Source organism: Lissotriton helveticus, chromosome 11, assembly GCF_964261635.1.
Source record: "Lissotriton helveticus chromosome 11, aLisHel1.1, whole genome shotgun sequence".
Taxonomy (NCBI): Eukaryota; Metazoa; Chordata; class Amphibia; order Caudata; family Salamandridae; genus Lissotriton; species Lissotriton helveticus.
The window spans coordinates 1,193,182,572-1,193,201,709 of NC_136072.1; the positions used below are offsets into that span (position 1 = coordinate 1,193,182,572).

At 48.2% G+C, this 19,138-nt stretch overlaps 1 protein-coding gene across 1 annotated transcript in view; it reads left to right on the top strand.

The window, feature by feature from the left end:
- SLC15A4 (solute carrier family 15 member 4) overlaps nucleotides 1–19,138 on the top strand; it is a 284,700-nt gene that overhangs the window by 191,924 nt on the left and 73,638 nt on the right. Inside the window, exon 7 of the mRNA XM_078668020.1 lies at nucleotides 6,898–7,053. Coding sequence (XP_078524146.1) covers nucleotides 6,898–7,053 — 156 coding nt within the window. The remainder of the gene's footprint in view (nucleotides 1–6,897; nucleotides 7,054–19,138) is intronic.

Below are 19,138 nucleotides of genomic sequence, written 5' to 3' on the forward strand. Positions count from 1 at the left end.
TTGCTAAAGTCTCTGACGTCGTGTCCCGGAGGGGACTTTGTTAAAGTCTCTGACGCCGTGTCCCGGAGGGGACTTTGCGTAAATCTCTGACGCTGTGACCCAGAGTGGACTTTGCGTAACTCTCTGACGCCGTGTCCTGGAGTAGAGTTTGCGTAAGTCTCTGACGTCGTGTCCCAGAGTGGACTTTGCATAAGTCTCTGATGCCGTGTCCTGGAGTGAAATTTGCGTAAGTCTCTGATGCCGTGTCTTGGAGTGGACTTTGCGTAAGTCTCTGACGCCGTGTCCTGGAGTGGACGTTGCCTAAGTCTCTGACGTCGTGTCTTGGAGTGGACGTTGCCTAAGTCTCTGACGTCGTGTCTTGGAGTGGACGTTGCCTAAGTCTCTGACGTCGTGTCTTGGAGTGGACTTTGCTTAAGTCTCTGACGCTGTGTCCTGGAGTGGACTTTGCGTAAGTCTCTGACGCCGTGTCCAGGAGTGGACTTTGCTAAAGTCTCTGACACCGTGTCCTGGAATGGACTTAGCCTAAGTCTCTGATGCTGTGTCCAGGAGTGGACTTTGCTAAAGTCTCTGACGCCGTGACCCAGAGTGGACTTTGCGTAACTCTCTGACGCTGTGTCCCGGAGTGGACTTTGCTAAAGTCTCTGACGCCGTGTCCCGGAGGGGACTTTGCGTAAATCTCTGACGCTGTGACCCAGAGTGGACTTTGCGTAAGTCTCTGACGTCGTGTCCCAGAGTGGACTTTGCGTAAGTCTCTGATGCCGTGTCCTGGAGTGAAATTTGCGTAAGTCTCTGACGTCGTGTCTTGGAGTGGACGTTGCCTAAGTCTCTGACGTCGTGTCTTGGAGTGGACTTTGCTTAAGTCTCTGACGCTGTGTCCTGGAGTGGACTTTGCTAAAGTCTCTGACGCCGTGACCCAGAGTGGACTTTGCGTAACTCTCTGACGCTGTGTCCCGGAGTGGACTTTGCTAAAGTCTCTGACGCCGTGTCCCGGAGGGGACTTTGCGTAAATCTCTGACGCTGTGACCCAGAGTGGACTTTGCGTAAGTCTCTGACGTCGTGTCCCAGAGTGGACTTTGCGTAAGTCTCTGATGCCGTGTCTTGGAGTGGACGTTGCCTAAGTCTCTGACGTCGTGTCCTGGAGTGGACGTTCTAAGTCTCTGACGCCGTGTCCCGGAGGGGACTTTGCTAAAGTCTCTGACGCCGTGTCCCGGAGGGGACTTTGCGTAAATCTCTGACGCTGTGACCCAGAGTGGACTTTGCGTAAGTCTCTGACATACCCGATCTCGCAAGTGGTTACCTCAAACCTGTGTAAAGCCAAAAGGGGTCAAGTTTTCAAAAGTCAGTAAAAGACGCCTCCAGGGCGGGTGTTGAGCATCTCTGAAGAACTAGCTCATCCAGATACCCCAAAGAACAACTTCTGCTCATAGCCACCAGACTACAGAGAGCTAGTTCTTGCATTCTCAAATACCCACGGCTACAGACTCCGTTTAGACCACCACTGTACCATTTCACCTGTATTTTTCACTACTTACTTTCTTTCAAGGGTTTGGAGACCGAAGAGGTGCGTAAACCTGGCATTAAAGAAGACAAGTCAGGCTTGCCCGTGAGAATATGCTCAGTTGCCGCCATCGAACAATGTATCCCCTAAGACTGTGTCAATAAATCAAGCAGGTCTTGTGTATGGTGCGTCTACTCACCCGTGAGGGTCTCAAGGCGCAGGCTTGCCATCCCTTCCTTCTCAAACACATTCAGATGACCACCCTCCCAAAATAAAAACCCGTCAGCACCCCACAGAGCCTGGCAAACTACCAGCCTAGGTCTAGTGAACCTGTCTCTAGCAAATTCACTGAGAGAGAGAGACACACGTCGACTCCAATAATATGTGGAGGAGAGGCACCTTTTTCATCATCTCAAGTGAAGACCTTGCAGATGTGACTCCACTGTGGCTAACATTAGGAAAGAGTTCCTCTCTGGCTAACAGAGAAGAGTTTCACTCTGTCTAACAGAGAAGAGTTTCACTCTGTCTAACCTTAGAGAAGAGTTCCACTCTGTCTAACCTTAGAGACGAGTTCCACTCTGTCTAACAGAGAAGAGTTTCACTCTGTCTAACAGAGAAGAGTTCCACTCTGTCTAACCTTAGAGAAGAGTTCCACTCCGTCTAACCTTAGAGAAGAGTTCCACTCCGTCTAACCTTAGAGAAGAGTTCCACTCAGTCTAACCTTAGAGAAGAGTTCCACTCCGTCTAACCTTAGAGAAGAGTTCCACTCCGTCTAACCTTAGAGAAGAGTTCCACTCAGTCTAACCTTAGAGAAGAGTTCCACGTTGTGTGCAGTATATGTCTACTGTTGGAGCACAATCATACTGTCTTAGTTGTGTGCAGTATATGTCTACTGTTGAAGCAGAATCATACTGTGCCAGAGTTGTGTGCAGTATAAGTCTACTGTTGAAGCAGAATCATACTGTGCCAGAGTTGTGTGCAGTATATGTCTACTGTCGAAGCAGAATCACTGTCTCAGTTGTGTGCAGTATATGTCTACTGTTGAAGCAGAATCATACTGTACCAGAGTTGTGTGCAGTATATGTCTACCGTCGAAGCAGAATCATACTGTGCCAGAGTTGTGTGCAGTATATGTCTACTGTCGAAGCAGAATCATACTGTCAGATGTGTGCAGTATATGTCTACTGTCGAAGCAGAATCATACTGTCTCAGTTGTGTGTAGTATATGTCTACTGTCAAACCAGAATCATACTGTGTCAGGGTTTTGTGCAGTATATGTCTACTGTTGGAGCAGAATCATACTGTCAGTTGTGTGCAGTATATGTCTACCGTCGAAGCAGAATCATACTGTCTCAGTTGTGTGCAGTATATGTCTACTGTTGGAGCAGAATCATACTGTCAGTTGTGTGCAGTATATGTCTACTGTTGAAGCAGAATCATACTGTGCCAGAGTTGTGTGCAGTATATGTCTACTGTCGAAGCAGAATTATACTGTCAGAGATGTGTGCAGTATATGTCTACTGTCGAAGCAGAATCATACTGTCTCAGTTGTGTGTAGTATATGTCTACTGTCAAACCAGAATCATACTGTGTCAGGGTTTTGTGCAGTATATGTCTACTGTTGGAGCAGAATCATACTGTCAGTTGTGTGCAGTATATGTCTACCGTCGAAGCAGAATCATACTGTCTCAGTTGTGTGCAGTATATGTCTACTGTTGGAGCAGAATCATACTGTCAGTTGTGTGCAGTATATGTCTACTGTTGAAGCAGAATCATACTGTGTCAGAGTTGTGTGCAGCTTATGTCTACTATCGAAGCAGAATCATACTGTGTCAGAGTTGTGTGCAGTATATGTCTACTATCGAAGCAGAATCATACTGTCTCAGTTGTGTGCAGTATATGTCTACTGTCGAAGCAGAATCATACTGTCAGAGTTGTGTGCAGTATGTCTACTGTCGAAGCAGAATCATACTGTCAGAGTTGTGTGCAGTATATGTCTACTATCGAAGCAGAATCATACTGTCTCAGTTGTGTGCAGTATGTCTACTGTCGAAGCAGAATCATACTGTCAGAGTTGTGTGCAGTATGTCTACTGTCGAAGCAGAATCATACTGTCTCAGTTGTGTGCAGTATATGTCTACTATCGAAGCAGAATCATACTGTCTCAGTTGTGTGCAGTATATGTCTACTATCGAAGCAGAATCATACTGTCTCAGTTGTGTGCAGTATATGTCTACTATCGAAGCAGAATCATACTGTCTCAGTTGTGTGCAGTATATGTCTACTGTCGAAGCAGAATCATACTGTGTCAGAGTTGTGTGCAGTATATGTCTACTATCGAAGCAGAATCATACTGTCTCAGTTGTGTGCAGTATATGTCTACTGTCGAAGCAGAATCATACTGTGTCAGAGTTGTGTGCAGTATATGTCTACTATCGAAGCAGAATCACTGTCTCAGTTGTGTGCAGTATATGTCTACTATCCAAGCAGAGTCATACTGTCTCAGTTGTGTGCAGTATATGTCTACTGTCGAAGCAGAATCACTGTCCCAGTTGTGTGCAGTATATGTCTACTATCGAAGCAGAATCATACTGTCTTAGTTGTGTGCAGTATGTCTACTGTCGAAGCAGAATCATACTGTGTCAGAGTTGTGTGCAGTATATGTCTACTATCGAAGCAGAATCACTGTCTCAGTTGTGTGCAGTATATGTCTACTATCGAAGCAGAATCATACTGTGCCAGAGTTGTGTGCAGTATATGTCTACTGTTGAAGCAGAATCATACTGTCAGAGTTGTGTGCAGTATATGTCTACCGTCGAAGCAGAATCATACTGTGCCAGAGTTGTGTGCAGTATATGTCTACTGTCGAAGCAGAATCATACTGTCTCAGGTGTGTGCAGTATATGTCTACTGTCGAAGCAGAATCATACTGTGCCAGAGTTGTGTGCAGTATATGTCTACTGTCGAAGCAGAATCATACTGTGTCAGAGTTGTGTGCAGTATATGTCTACTATCGAAGCAGAATCATACTGTGCCAGAGTTGTGTGCAGTATATGTCTACTGTTGAAGCAGAATCATACTGTCAGAGTTGTGTGCAGTATATGTCTACCGTCGAAGCAGAATCATACTGTGCCAGAGTTGTGTGCAGTATATGTCTACTGTCGAAGCAGAATCATACTGTCTCAGGTGTGTGCAGTATATGTCTACTGTCGAAGCAGAATCATACTGTGCCAGAGTTGTGTGCAGTATATGTCTACCGTCGAAGCAGAATCATACTGTGCCAGAGTTGTGTGCAGTATATGTCTACTGTCGAAGCAGAATCATACTGTGCCAGAGTTGTGTGCAGTATATGTCTACCGTCGAAGCAGAATCATACTGTGCCAGAGTTGTGTGCAGTATATGTCTACTGTCGAAGCAGAATCACTGTCTCAGTTGTGTGCAGTATATGTCTACTGTCGAAGCAGAATCATACTGTCTCAGTTGTGTGCAGTATATGTCTACTGTCGAAGCAGAATCATACTGTCTCAGGTGTGTGCAGTATATGTCTACTGTTGAAGCAGAATCACTGTCTCAGTTGTGTGCAGTATATGTCTACTGTTGAAGCAGAATCATACTGTCTCAGTTGTGTGCAGTATATGTCTACTGTTGAAGCAGAATCACTGTCTCAGTTGTGTGCAGTATATGTCTACTGTTGAAGCAGAATCACTGTCTCAGTTGTGTGCAGTATATGTCTACTGTTGAAGCAGAATCACTGTCTCAGTTGTGTGCAGTATATGTCTACTGTTGAAGCAGAATCATACTGTCTCAGTTGTGTGCAGTATATGTCTACTGTTGAAGCAGAATCACTGTCTCAGTTGTGTGCAGTATATGTCTACTGTTGAAGCAGAATCATACTGTCTCAGTTGTGTGCAGTATATGTCTACTGTCGAAGCAGAATCATACTGTCTCAGGTGTGTGCAGTATATGTCTACTGTTGAAGCAGAATCACTGTCTCAGTTGTGTGCAGTATATGTCTACTGTCGAAGCAGAATCATACTGTCTCAGGTGTGTGCAGTATATGTCTACTGTCGAAGCAGAATCATACTGTGCCAGAGTTGTGTGCAGTATATGTCTACCGTCGAAGCAGAATCATACTGTGCCAGAGTTGTGTGCAGTATATGTCTACTGTCGAAGCAGAATCATACTGTGCCAGAGTTGTGTGCAGTATATGTCTACCGTCGAAGCAGAATCATACTGTGCCAGAGTTGTGTGCAGTATATGTCTACTGTCGAAGCAGAATCACTGTCTCAGTTGTGTGCAGTATATGTCTACTGTTGAAGCAGAATCATACTGTCAGAGTTGTGTGCAGTATATGTCTACTGTTGAAGCAGAATCATACTGTCAGAGTTGTGTGCAGTATATGTCTACCGTCGAAGCAGAATCATACTGTGCCAGAGTTGTGTGCAGTATATGTCTACCGTCGAAGCAGAATCATACTGTCTCAGTTGTGTGCAGTATATGTCTACTGTCGAAGCAGAATCACTGTCTCAGTTGTGTGCAGTATATGTCTACTGTCGAAGCAGAATCATACTGTCTCAGTTGTGTGCAGTATATGTCTACTGTCGAAGCAGAATCATACTGTCTCAGGTGTGTGCAGTATATGTCTACTGTTGAAGCAGAATCACTGTCTCAGTTGTGTGCAGTATATGTCTACTGTTGAAGCAGAATCATACTGTCAGAGTTGTGTGCAGTATATGTCTACCGTCGAAGCAGAATCATACTGTGCCAGAGTTGTGTGCAGTATATGTCTACTGTCGAAGCAGAATCATACTGTGTCAGAGTTGTGTGCCGTATATGTCTACCGTTGAAGCAGAATCATACTGTGTCAGAGTTGTGTGCCGTATATGTCTACTATCGAAGCAGAATCACTGTCTCAGTTGTGTGCAGTATATGTCTACTGTCGAAGCAGAATCATACTGTGCCAGAGTTGTGTGCAGTATATGTCTACTTTCGAAGGAGTCATACTGTGTCAGAGTTGTGTGCAGTATATGTCTACTATCGAAGCAGAATCATACTGTCTCAGTTGTGTGCAGTATATGTCTACTGTCGAAGCAGAATCATACTGTGCCAGAGTTGTGTGCAGTATATGTCTACTATCGAAGCAGAATCATACTGTCTCAGTTGTGTGCAGTATATGTCTACTGTCGAAGCAGAATCATACTGTGCCAGAGTTGTGTGCAGTATATGTCTACTTTCGAAGGAGTCATACTGTGTCAGAGTTGTGTGCAGTATATGTCTACTATCGAAGCAGAATCATACTGTCTCAGTTGTGTGCCGTATATGTCTACCGTTGAAGCAGAATCATACTGTGTCAGTTTTGTGCTGTATATGTCACCTTCGTACCTTCTCTCTCCCATCAGGAATTCTGGAAAGCAAAAGACTCGACATCGTCAAAGTGGATTATCTGAATCAGACCATTGGAAATTCGACTTATTTTGCTGCCAATCTGTCCATCTGGTGGCAGATTCCCCAGTACGTCCTGATCGGCTTCAGTGAGGTGTTTGCCAGTATAGCAGGTAAGGCTCTTTGAACTTCACCCGCTGTGCTGTGCTTTGTATTGTTTCATTGCCAACCCAGACCAGTGCCATCTGTGGCCCGGTGCCCCGTCTCTATCATCGGTGGGCATCGATGGGACCAGACAGTCAGTCAATTACTTTATTCGATACTTATAATATAAGATCAATAAAGTGCAGATTAATACTATTTAAAAACAACAAAACACAGATAAATACAATTTAAAAATCACCAATCAGTACAAAAAGAGAATGCTATACATATCAGTATGGAAGTAGGAGTAACAAAGTAAAAGCCATGATAATTAGGAACTATTTAAAAATTCATTCAGTGGTGTTCTGCTGCCGCCTGATCCACGATTGACTTAAAAAAGACGCCACTGATAAGCAAACCAAGGGGTTAGGCAGGGATTGTAAAAAGAACATTGATACACGACATTGTTTGAAACGAAATGTGCACATCAGGGGGAGAATCCATCTTTTACGAGGTCCCTATAAAATTTGCAGAAGAAAAATTATGTAAATTTGATTGTACAGAAGAACTGTCACAGGGACAGAAGGGACAGTCATTTATAGAATAGATACCTGCAGGGTGTGCCAATGTGCACGGTATAAGATTCAGTCGGAATATCATTACAAAGAATCTATGACGCACATTTGACGCAGTAAATGGGTCTGACTTTATCCCTTCCTGGGGCTTTGGACCTTCGAGGTACAGTTTTACCGATACCGATGTACAGTTTGTTTCTAATCTGACATCTGCTCTTTGTTTAAGAAAACAGGCTTTACCTCCGGCCTTGAGATGCTCATGCAATCCCTGGGGGTAGTTTATAGGTGCTCTAAACCTAAAGCGGAGAAGGTAGATTTGATATATGAAATCCATGGAATTCTATGTACAATTTCCATGGATAAACAATCTTCAATTAGGTTTTGGGTAGTCTGAATAGACTCCCTTCTCCATGCCTGTGCACCGCAGTCATCTAACTCGTGCACAGGGTCTCTGCACCGCACTAGTGTAGCACCGTGACTGTGTTCACTTCACTGGGGGCAGTGTCTACTACTTTGCACTGCAGTCATTTACTTGGGCACAGGGTCTCTGCACCTTACTAGTGTAACCCCAGCAGTGTTCACTTCACTAGTGTCAGTGTCCACGCCTTTGCACCACAGTCATTTAACTTGTACACAGGGTCTCCGCACCCTACTAGTGTAACTGCCAGCACTGTTCAGTTTACTAGTGTCAGTGTCCATGCTTCTGCACTGCAATCGTCTAACTTGTGCACAGGCAGCCTGATTCATCATTCTCCCGTTTTGCGAGCCCCTAATAGCGATTCATAACGAATCGCTATTAAGGACTTGCAAAACGGGATTCATGTAGGAATTGCAATAAATATTGCGATTCCTACATGTTCCTTATTTGCGATTAGCTAATTGCTAATCGCAAATAAGGAATAACTCCCCATTCATTCCTGTGGGCCTAGGGTAACCCCACAAGCATCACAGTTCACTAGTGTAACCCCACAAGCATTCAGTTCACTTCACTAGTGTACCCCACCAGAGTTCACTTTGCTACTGTAACCCCACCAGAGTTCACTTTGCTACTGTAACCCCACCAGAGTTCACTTCGCTAGTGTAACCCCACCAGAGTTCACTTCGCTAGTGTAACCCCACCAGAGTTCACTTCACTAGTGTAACCCCACAAGCATTCAGTTCACTTCACTAGTGTAACCCCACAAGCATTCAGTTCACTTCACTAGTGTAACCCCACCAGAGTTCACGTTGCTACTGTAACCCCACCAGAGTTCACTTTGCCAGTGTAACCCCACAAGTGTTCAGTTCACTTCACTAGTGTAACCCCACCAGAGTTCACTTCGCTAGTGCAACCCCACCAGAGTTCACTTCACTAGTGTAACCCCACAAGTGTTCAGTTCACTTCACTAGTGTAACCCCACCAGAGTTCACTTCGCTAGTGCAACCCCACCAGTGTTGACTTCACTAGTGTAACCCCACAAGTGTTCAGTTCACTTCACTAGTGCAACCCCACCAGAGTTCACTTCGCTAGTGCAACCCCACCAGAGTTCACTTCGCTAGTGTAACCCCACCAGAGTTCACTTCACTAGTGTAACCCCACAAGCATTCAGTTCACTTCACTAGTGTAACCCCACAAGCATTCAGTTCACTTCGCTAGTGCAACCCCACCAGAGTTCACTTCACTAGTGTAACCCCACAAGTGTTCAGTTCACTTCACTAGTGTAACCCCACCAGAGTTCACTTCGCTAGTGCAACCCCACCAGTGTTCACTTCACTAGTGTAACCCCACAAGTGTTCAGTTCACTTCACTAGTGCAACCCCACCAGAGTTCACTTCGCTAGTGCAACCCCACCAGAGTTCACTTCGCTAGTGCAACCCCACCAGAGTTCACTTCGCTAGTGTAACCCCACCAGAGTTCACTTCACTAGTGTAACCCCACAAGCATTCAGTTCACTTCACTAGTGTAACCCCACAAGCATTCAGTTCACTTCACTAGTGTAACCCCACCAGAGTTCACTTTGCTACTGTAACCCCACCAGAGTTCACTTCGCTAGTGTAACCCCACCAGAGTTCACTTCGCTAGTGTAACCCCACCAGAGTTCACTTCACTAGTGTAACCCCACAAGCATTCAGTTCACTTCACTAGTGTAACCCCACAAGCATTCAGTTCACTTCACTAGTGTAACCCCACCAGAGTTCAGTTCACTTCACTAGTGTAACCCCACCAGAGTTCACTTTGCTACTGTAACCCCACCAGAGTTCACTTCGCTAGTGCAACCCCACCAGAGTTCACTTCACTAGTGTAACCCCACAAGTGTTCAGTTCACTTCACTAGTGTAACCCCACCAGAGTTCACTTCGCTAGTGCAACCCCACCAGTGTTGACTTCACTAGTGTAACCCCACAAGTGTTCAGTTCACTTCACTAGTGCAACCCCACCAGAGTTCACTTCGCTAGTGCAACCCCACCAGAGTTCACTTCACTAGTGTAACCCCACAAGTGTTCTGTTCACTTCACTAGTGTAACCCCACCAGAGTTCACTTCGCTAGTGCAACCCCACCAGAGTTCACTTCACTAGTGTAACCACACAAGTGTTCAGTTCACTTCACTAGTGTAACCCCACCAGAGTTCACTTCGCTAGTGTAACCCCACCAGAGTTCACTTCACTAGTGTAACCCCACAAGTGTTCAGTTCACTTCACTAGTGTAACCCTACCAGAGTTCACTTCGCTAGTGCAACCCCACCAGAGTTCACTTCACTAGTGTAACCCCACCAGAGTTCACTTCACTAGTGTAACCCCACCAGAGTTCACTTCACTAGTGTAACCCCACCAGAGTTCACTTCACTAGTGTAACCCCACCAGAGTTCACTTCACTAGTGTAACCCCACCAGAGTTCACTTCGCTAGTGTAACCCCACCACAGTTCACTTCGCTAGTGTAACCCCACCAGAGTTCACTTCGCTAGTGTAACCCCACCAGAGTTCACTGCGCTAGTGTAACCCCACCAGAGTTCACTGCGCTAGTGTAACCCCACCAGAGTTCACTGCGCTAGTGTAACCCCACCAGAGTTCACTTCACTAGTGTAACACCACAAGCGTTCAGTTCACTTCACTAGTGTAACCCCACCAGAGTTCACTTTGCTACTGTAACCCCACCAGAGTTCACTTTGCTACTGTAACCCCACCAGAGTTCACTTTGCTACTGTAACCCCACCAGAGATCACTTTGCTACTGTAACCCCACCAGAGATCACTTTGCTACTGTAACCCCACCACAGTTCACTTCACTGGTGTAACCCCAGCAGAGATCACTTCGCTAGTGTAACCCCACCAGAGTTCACTTCGCTAGTGTAACCCCACCAGAGTTCACTTCGCTAGTGTAACCCCACCAGAGTTCACTTCACTAGTGTAACCCAACAAGCGTTCAATTCACTTCGCTAGTGTAACCCCACAAGTGTTCAGTTCACTTCGCTAGTGTAACCCCAGCGGTGTTCAGTTCACTAGTGTCAATGCCCATGCCTCTGTACAACAGTCGTCTAACTCAAGCAGTGTACACTTAGCTAGTGTAACCCCGCCAGAGTTCACTTCGCTAGTGTAACCCCACCAGAGTTCACTTCGCTAGTGTAACCCCACCAGAGTTCACTTCACTAGTGTAACCCAACAAGCGTTCAATTCACTTCGCTAGTGTAACCCCACAAGTGTTCAGTTCACTTCGCTAGTGTAACCCCAGCGGTGTTCAGTTCACTAGTGTCAATGCCCATGCCTCTGTACAACAGTCGTCTAACTCAAGCAGTGTACACTTAGCTAGTGTAACCCCGCCAGAGTTCACTTCGCTAGTGTAACCCCACCAGAGTTCACTTCGCTAGTGTAACCCCACCAAAGTTCACTTCGCTAGTGTAACCCCACAAGTGTTCAGTTTTCTTCACTAGTGTAACCCCACCAGAGTTCACTTCGCTAGTGCAACCCCACTAGAGTTCACCTCACTAGTGTAACCCCACAAGTGTTCAGTTCACTTCATTAGTGCAACCCCACCAGGGTTCACTTCGCTAGTGCAACCCCACCAGAGTTCACTTCGCTAGTGCAACCCCACCAGAGTTCACTTCGCTAGTGCAACCCCACCAGAGTTCACTTCGCTAGTGCAACCCCACCAGAGTTCACTTCGCTAGTGCAACCCCACCAGAGTTCACTTCGCTAGTGCAACCCCACCAGAGTTCACTTCGCTAGTGCAACCCCACCAGAGTTCACTTCGCTAGTGCAACCCCACCAGAGTTCACTTCGCTAGTGCAACCCCACCAGAGTTCACTTCGCTAGTGTAACCCCACAAGCATTCAGTTCACTTCACTAGTGTAACCCCACCAGAGTTCACTTTGCTACTGTAACCCCACCAGAGTTCACTTTGCCAGTGTAACCCCACAAGTGTTCAGTTCACTTCACCAGTGTAACCCCACCAGAGTTCACTTCACTAGTGTAACCCCACAAGCATTCAGTTCACTTCACTAGTGTAACCCCACAAGCATTCAGTTCACTTCACTAGTGTAACCCCACCAGAGTTCACTTTGCTACTGTAACCCCACCAGAGTTCACTTTGCCAGTGTAACCCCACAAGTGTTCAGTTCACTTCACTAGTGTAACCCCACCAGAGTTCACTTCGCTAGTGCAACCCCACCAGAGTTCACTTCGCTAGTGTAACCCCACAAGTGTTCAGTTCACTTCACTAGTGTAACCCCACCAGAGTTCACTTCGCTAGTGCAACCCCACCAGAGTTCACTTCACTAGTGTAACCCCACCAGAGTTCACTTCGCTAGTGCAACCCCACCAGAGTTCACTTCACTAGTGTAACCCCACAAGTGTTCAGTTCACTTCACTAGTGTAACCCCACCAGAGTTCACTTCGCTAGTGCAACCCCACCAGAGTTCACTTCACTAGTGTAACCCCACAAGTGTTCAGTTCACTTCACTAGTGTAACTCTACCAGAGTTCACTTCGCTAGTGCAACCCCACCAGAGTTCACTTCGCTAGAGTAACCCCACAAGTGTTCAGTTCACTTCACTAGTGTAACTCTACCAGAGTTCACTTCGCTAGTGCAACCCCACCAGTGTTCACTTCGCTAGTGTAACCCCAGCAGTGTTCAGTTCACTAGTGTAACCCCAGCAGTATCCATGCCTCTACGCCTCTCTAACCCAGCGGCAGCACCTTGTGAAGTATAATTCTGGAGCTGGCGGTATTAAAGCCCTGTCGTGTGTGGGGTCTTGACTGCACTGACAGCTTGTGTGCCCTCGCTTACAAATGCTGCCAGTACAGAAATAACCATAAAGGGTGGCACACCGGTGTCACGTGCTTCTTTCTCTCATTGCCATGTTTGCATGTTTTATAAAAGCCAGGCCGGGAGTGTGAGGGGCACGCCTCCCCTCTTCTCAGGGACTGTAGGTCATCTATAAAGAAGGCAGCTGTGTCCAGGTGCCGGCGGTGAGGAGAGTGGCAGGTTCCTTTTAATATTTGGTATTTTACAACTTCTGTCCACAGAACAGTTTGTTTTCAGAAGAGCTAAGGAAGTGTCTTAACATTGGATGTGCGCCTGTGTCGGCTCTAATGAGACCAGAGCGGTAGGCCACAGAAATATCTGGAAGTGGGGGTGAACTCTGCTCCTGTGAGAAGTGGCTGATGCCTTGTCGGGGGTGCTGGGTGTCCTGAGAGTCCAGTCACCCCTGTCCCCCGCAGAGAGCCCCCCCTCCCTGGCATCGGATGCTAAGGCTGTTCTGGCACAGGGGGCCCAGAGCATTCCTTGCCTCCCGACCCCTGCTGTGTGGTCCTTGGAAGCCACAGCTGAGGGCAGAGGGGCACCAGGGGGTCAGAGTGTGTGTGCCACCAGAGTGCCCCGTGCCAGGGAACAGGCAGAATCTGCTGCGCCTGCACGTCTCCTGTAAGTGCACAGGGTGGATGGAGTCTGTCTTCACCAAAGCTCTTTGTTATATCCTAAGGTTTACATTCTTATGTGAATCAGCCTCGGCCCTCCTAGCTGCTCAGCCAGAGTGAGAGATGGTGACGGAATGTTGGTGTGACTGTGATGCATGGAATGTTGGTGTGCCTGTGATGCATGGAATGTTGGTGTGCCCGTGATGCATGGAATGTTGGTGTGCCCGTGATGCGTGGAATGTTGGTGTGCCCGTGATGCATGGAATGTTGGTGCCCGTGATGCATGGAATGTTGGTGCCCGTGATGCGTGGAATGTTGGTGCCCATGATGCGTGGAATGTTGGTGCCCATGATGCGTGGAATGTTGGTGCCCATGATGCATGGAATGTTGGTGTGACTGTGATGTGTGGAATGTTGGTGTGCCCGTGATGCGTGGAATGTTGGTGTGACCATGATGCGTGGAATGTTGGTGTGACCGTGATGTGTGGAATGTTGGTGTGCCCGTAATGTGTGGAATGTTGGTGTGCCCGTGATGTGTGGAATGTTGGTGTGACCGTGATGCATGGAATGTTGGTATGCCCGTGATGCATGGAATGTTGGTGTGCCCGTGATGCGTGGAATGTTGGTGTGCCCGTGATGCGTGGAATGTTGGTGTGCCCGTGATGTGTGGAATGTTGGTGTGACCGTGATGCGTGGAATGTTGGTGTGCCCGTGATGCGTGGAATGTTGGTGTGACCGTGATGCGTGGAATGTTGGTGTGACCGTGATGCGTGGAATGTTGGTGTGCCCGTGATGCGTGGAATGTTGGTGCCCGTGATGCGTGGAATGTTGGTGCCCGTGATGCATGGAATGTTGGTGTGCCCGTGATGCGTGGAATGTTGGTGTGCCCGTGATGCGTGGAATGTTGGTGTGACCATGATGCGTGGAATGTTGGTGTGACCGTGATGCGTGGAATGTTGGTGTGCCCGTGATGTGTGGAATGTTGGTGTGCCCGTGATGCGTGGAATGTTGGTGTGCCTGTGATGCGTGGAATGCCTGGGTGCCTGTGTGGATGAGGGGGGGGCGGTTGGAGATGGGCTGAGCAGCTAGGCAGGCTGCTCCTGGTGGGGCTGGCGTAGGAGATATGGGAGCTGGGTTAAGAGCTGTTACTTGGCTGATCCGTGTTTGATACCACTTGACATGGATTAATAAAGAAGACTTTAAGAACTTACAACCTGGCTACCAGTGTCTTCATGTACAGAGTACAACACTCTTTGCAGGCCTAGTTACCCGTATGCTGCATATGAGGTACTGGCGGCATTTTCCAGTCACAAGTTACGTATTCAGTGTCCCCTGAGTACATCACCCAGCGGTGGCTAGCTTCCTGCAGCAAGGGCTGCTGGGAGGATGTGGAGTCCAGGCTGAACTCGACAGCCCCCAGTCACAGTGACGCCCACTCCGGGTCCATATCGTCTGTTTTATGAGCACGGGTGTCCTTTCCCTGCCCAGCCTCATTCAGAGGAAAAGATTTATAAGAACTGCTTGGGATACATTTTGCGAGAGAGAGCTTGTGTGAGGTGGGCTGCGCAAAAAGAGCAGCGGCGCATGCCCCCCCTCGAGGCACTCGACAGCCCCCCAAGCCTTTGCGGGGTACAGGGGTGAGATGAAGCCGGGCAGACAAGTGCCCTCATGGGTTAGAGATAGTGTCTCGATGACTCCGGGCAGAGGTGTTTGCCCCATAGGTTGTGGCCTCCTCCTGTGCTCTGACGTCATGCCCCCCCCTCTCCCCCCCCCCGTGCAGGTGGTGGGGTTGGTGTTGAACCCCTTTCCCAGAGGCAGGTTCACTTCTTGTTCAGTTTGTCGATTCTTCAGTAGGATCCACTGTGCACCAGGCCCCCCCCCCCTCATTACCTTCCATCTTTCATAAACTGTGGGGTGTTCAGGTGGAACCCCGCTATCAGCGCGCCCCACCCGGCAGCCTCGACGCCTCAGCCGAACACCTGCGCCTCTTTGGATTCAGATTAGATTCATTTCGAGGCGCTGGTTTGTGTAAACACGAGGCGCTGACGGAGATAATTAAAGTTCATCTGAAATGGGATTTTGCAAAATGAATCGAGACAATTTGCATCCCAGCCTTATTTATAGGTATCACCGTTTTCACATCATTAGAAATCACTTACTGCCTAGAAAGCAGCATGAATAAATAAGTAGTGTTGTCTTCATTTTCTAATTAAATGTTGATTTGGGTGGCGAGTTCTCACTTTACAGAAGTGTTCGCTGAACTTCCTGGAGCACCTTTCATCGCCCAGGAGCAGTTTTAAGATGAGCCGCACTGGCTGGGATACCTCTGCGGTGATTCCCAGGGCATCATCTTGAAGGAAATCGAGTGCTTTACTCAATACTAAAAGTAGCCCCCAGAGTTTGTCAATACAATGACCCCCACACTGCCTAGACTAGAGCCAGCACGCGGGGCGATTTATTTACTTATTTATTTATTTATTTCGAAGCTTGTAGCGCACGGCTACCCCGTACGGGGGTGTCCCGGCGCTGCGGACAACAGACAACCAGAGGGGTTCAGCGTGGCCTAGATTTTGGAGAACAGCCAGGTTTTAAGTTTACTTCGGAACAACAATTCTGATGTAGCGAGCCTAAGGTCTAGAGGGAGGGTATTCCAAAACTTTGCAGCGATCACAGCAAAGGCACGACCCCCCATTCTGGAACGACGAAAGCGGGGAGCACAGAGAAGGCGAAGGTGGTTTGATCTGAGGGCACGTGAGGAATGGACAGGTTTGAGCCTATGTCTCAAAAAGGCAGGACCCAGGCCATTGAGGGCCCTGAAGGCAATAACCAGAATTTTAAATTGTATGCAATAGGTCACCGGCAGCCAGTGCAGCTTAGCCAGATACGGTGAGATGGAGTGGCGATATGGGATGTTACAGATCAGCCTGGCAGCGGCATTCTGCAAAATCTGCAACCGTTTAATCAGGTAAGCAGGGGCTCATACATACGAACTGTTGGCATAATCCAAATGGGAAGTGATTAAGGCATGAACAACGGTCCTCCGAGAATCGAGCGGGAGGAAAGGATTTTCTTGATCATGCAAAGTTTGCCAAAACAAGCTGCGGTGACTTTGTTAATTTGGGTTTTGCAAGACAGAGCATTATCAAATTGAAAACCCAGATTACGAGCAGCCTGAACTGGGGCCGGTGGGGGGTTTAGCTCCGCGGGCCACCACAGCGTAGATGGGGAAGGGATTTCTGATTGAAGAATGAGCTAGACAGATGTCGGACTATTGAATCTAAAAATGTTATTCTTTCTCTTGAACAGATTGGTCACCCGTACATATTGCCCATTTTGTGTTGTCTTTCCCCCACCTGGCGTGAGAGCCCTGACGAAGGTGCGCCCGTAGATCTGGGCCTTGCACTGAAACGCGCGTCGGCGTTACTTGAACGTGGGATCCTGTGTTATTAATCTGGAATCTCCTGGCTGTGTGCCACGGAGACCCTACAGGGACCCCTCTTCAGATTACCCTAAGGATTGTTTTGAGAAATGTGTATACCTGTGGATGTATGTGTGTGACTTAATGAGCCTTGAGTATGTGTGTGAGAGTCTGGTGTGGGGATAAGTTTTGATGTATATTTATTGATGTTATGTCACTGTAATTTTTATCCTGTATGGTGCTCTTTGATGTGTTGAACAAAAAACATATAAATCAAATAAGAAAAAAGGAGAAAAAAAAAATGATATCGATATGTGTTTTTCTTCTCCCTCTGTGACCTCGGTCACCCTTTGGTGAGCTCCTGCTTGTACTTTAAAAAGAGTGGACTCTCCTTGAGCCATTGTTTAATTTACTTGGGTGGACTTCGTTCTCTATAGTAGTGATTGAAGAATAGGACCTCGGTCTTGTCCGTATTGAGCTTCAATTTATTGGTAGTCATCCAGGAGGAGATGTTAATAAGGCAGCTTTGAAAGTTGGACAAGTTGCCGTCAGAGGGGTCTCTAAAGGAAAATACAAGCTGAGTGTCGTCAGCATAAGAGATCACTCTGACCCCCCAGGATTCCACCCCTTCTGCCAAGGGAGTCAGGTAAACGTTAAAAAACAGGGGGCTGAGTGCAGAACCCTGTGGGACCCCACATAGCAGAGGTTTCTCTGATGATACATAAGGCCGGAGAAAAACCTGCTGACATCTGCCCTTCAGAAAGGATCTTACCCATGCCAAAGGTTCAAGCAAGCCGGGCTGAAGACGGCTGGAATGCCAGAAACCGGTCCTCGGAAGCTTGTTTCCGGTCCAGGGAAGGCCTGGCTTGGCAGTTCGGGCTGGACTGTTCCCATGAGGCACAGGGTCAGACTGATTTGCATATAGCCATGTCTGAACTGGGGTGGCAACAAGCCAGTCGTGGCCTCCATCACAATACAATATTTAAGTCTCAAATTGGGCCCCTCATCATGAGTTACGATCGTCAAAGCCCACGCAGGGGCGCACCGAACAGTTGTACTGCAGCACCTCGAGCCCAAAGTGGTCCCACCGTTTACTCCAGATCTGGGTGTGTGTTTTGGGGCAGCCCGAGCTTCGTCGACGGACGTCTGTCGCTGTGCACACCAGTCAACCCATCTCCGCTGGGGCAGCAGGGGCGGTACAAAAGGGGTGGTGATGGACATGGCTATATGCAAAACAGTGTGACCCTGTGCCTCATGGGAACAGTCCAGCCCGAACTGCCAAGCCATGCCTTCCCTGGACCGGAAACAAGCTTCCGAGGACCGGTTTCTGGCATTACAGCCTTATTCAGCCCGGCTTGCTTGAATCCAGTGGCAAAGTGAGCAAGGGACTCACGTCTGAGCAGACCCTGCCATACTTATGGCGGCCAAAGCGGTACAAAAGGGGGTGGTGATGGACGGAGCATCTGAACCAATCAAACACTCACACCCAGTCCAAAGATCTGGGTTTAATCCATCACCATTCTTTAGCCCACTCTGCCACCCCAGTTCAGACATGGCTATATGCAAATCAGTCTGACCCTGTGCCTCATGGGAACAGTCCAGCCCGAACTGCCAAGCCATGCCTTCCCTGGACCGGAAACAAGCATCCGAGGACCGGTTTCTGGCATTACAGCCTTCTTCAGCCCGGCTTGCTTGAATCCAGTGGCAAAGTGAGCAAGGGACTCACGTCTGAGCATACCCTGCCACACTTATGGCGGCCAAAGCGGTACAAAAGGGGGTGGTGATGGACGGAGCATCTGAAGCAATCAAACACTCACACCCAGTCAAAAGATCTGGGTTTAATTCATCACGTTCTTTAGCCACGGTACAAAACGGGGTGGTGATGGACGGGCGATACAAAAGGGGGTGGTGATGGACGGGCGGTACAAAAGGGGGTGGTGATGGACGGGCAGCAGGGGCGGCATGGGTGAACCCCATCCCCGGGCTGTATCTCGCTTTGGGACTATGGTGGCCACTCCGGTCAGTCCCGGGTCGGCTCTTGTATCCCCCAGACCCTCAAAAATCCCCAAGGGAAAGGCCTTAGGGGCATCTGCCGTTCCCAGCCCAACGCCCGTGATAGCGTCCGGGTCACCTCACCCCAGTAGCCGACACTCCATGGACACGTCCATACCATATGGTAAAAGTCTGCTTGGGCATGGGGACACCGGAAGCGTGGGGCAGGAAGGAGACGCGCT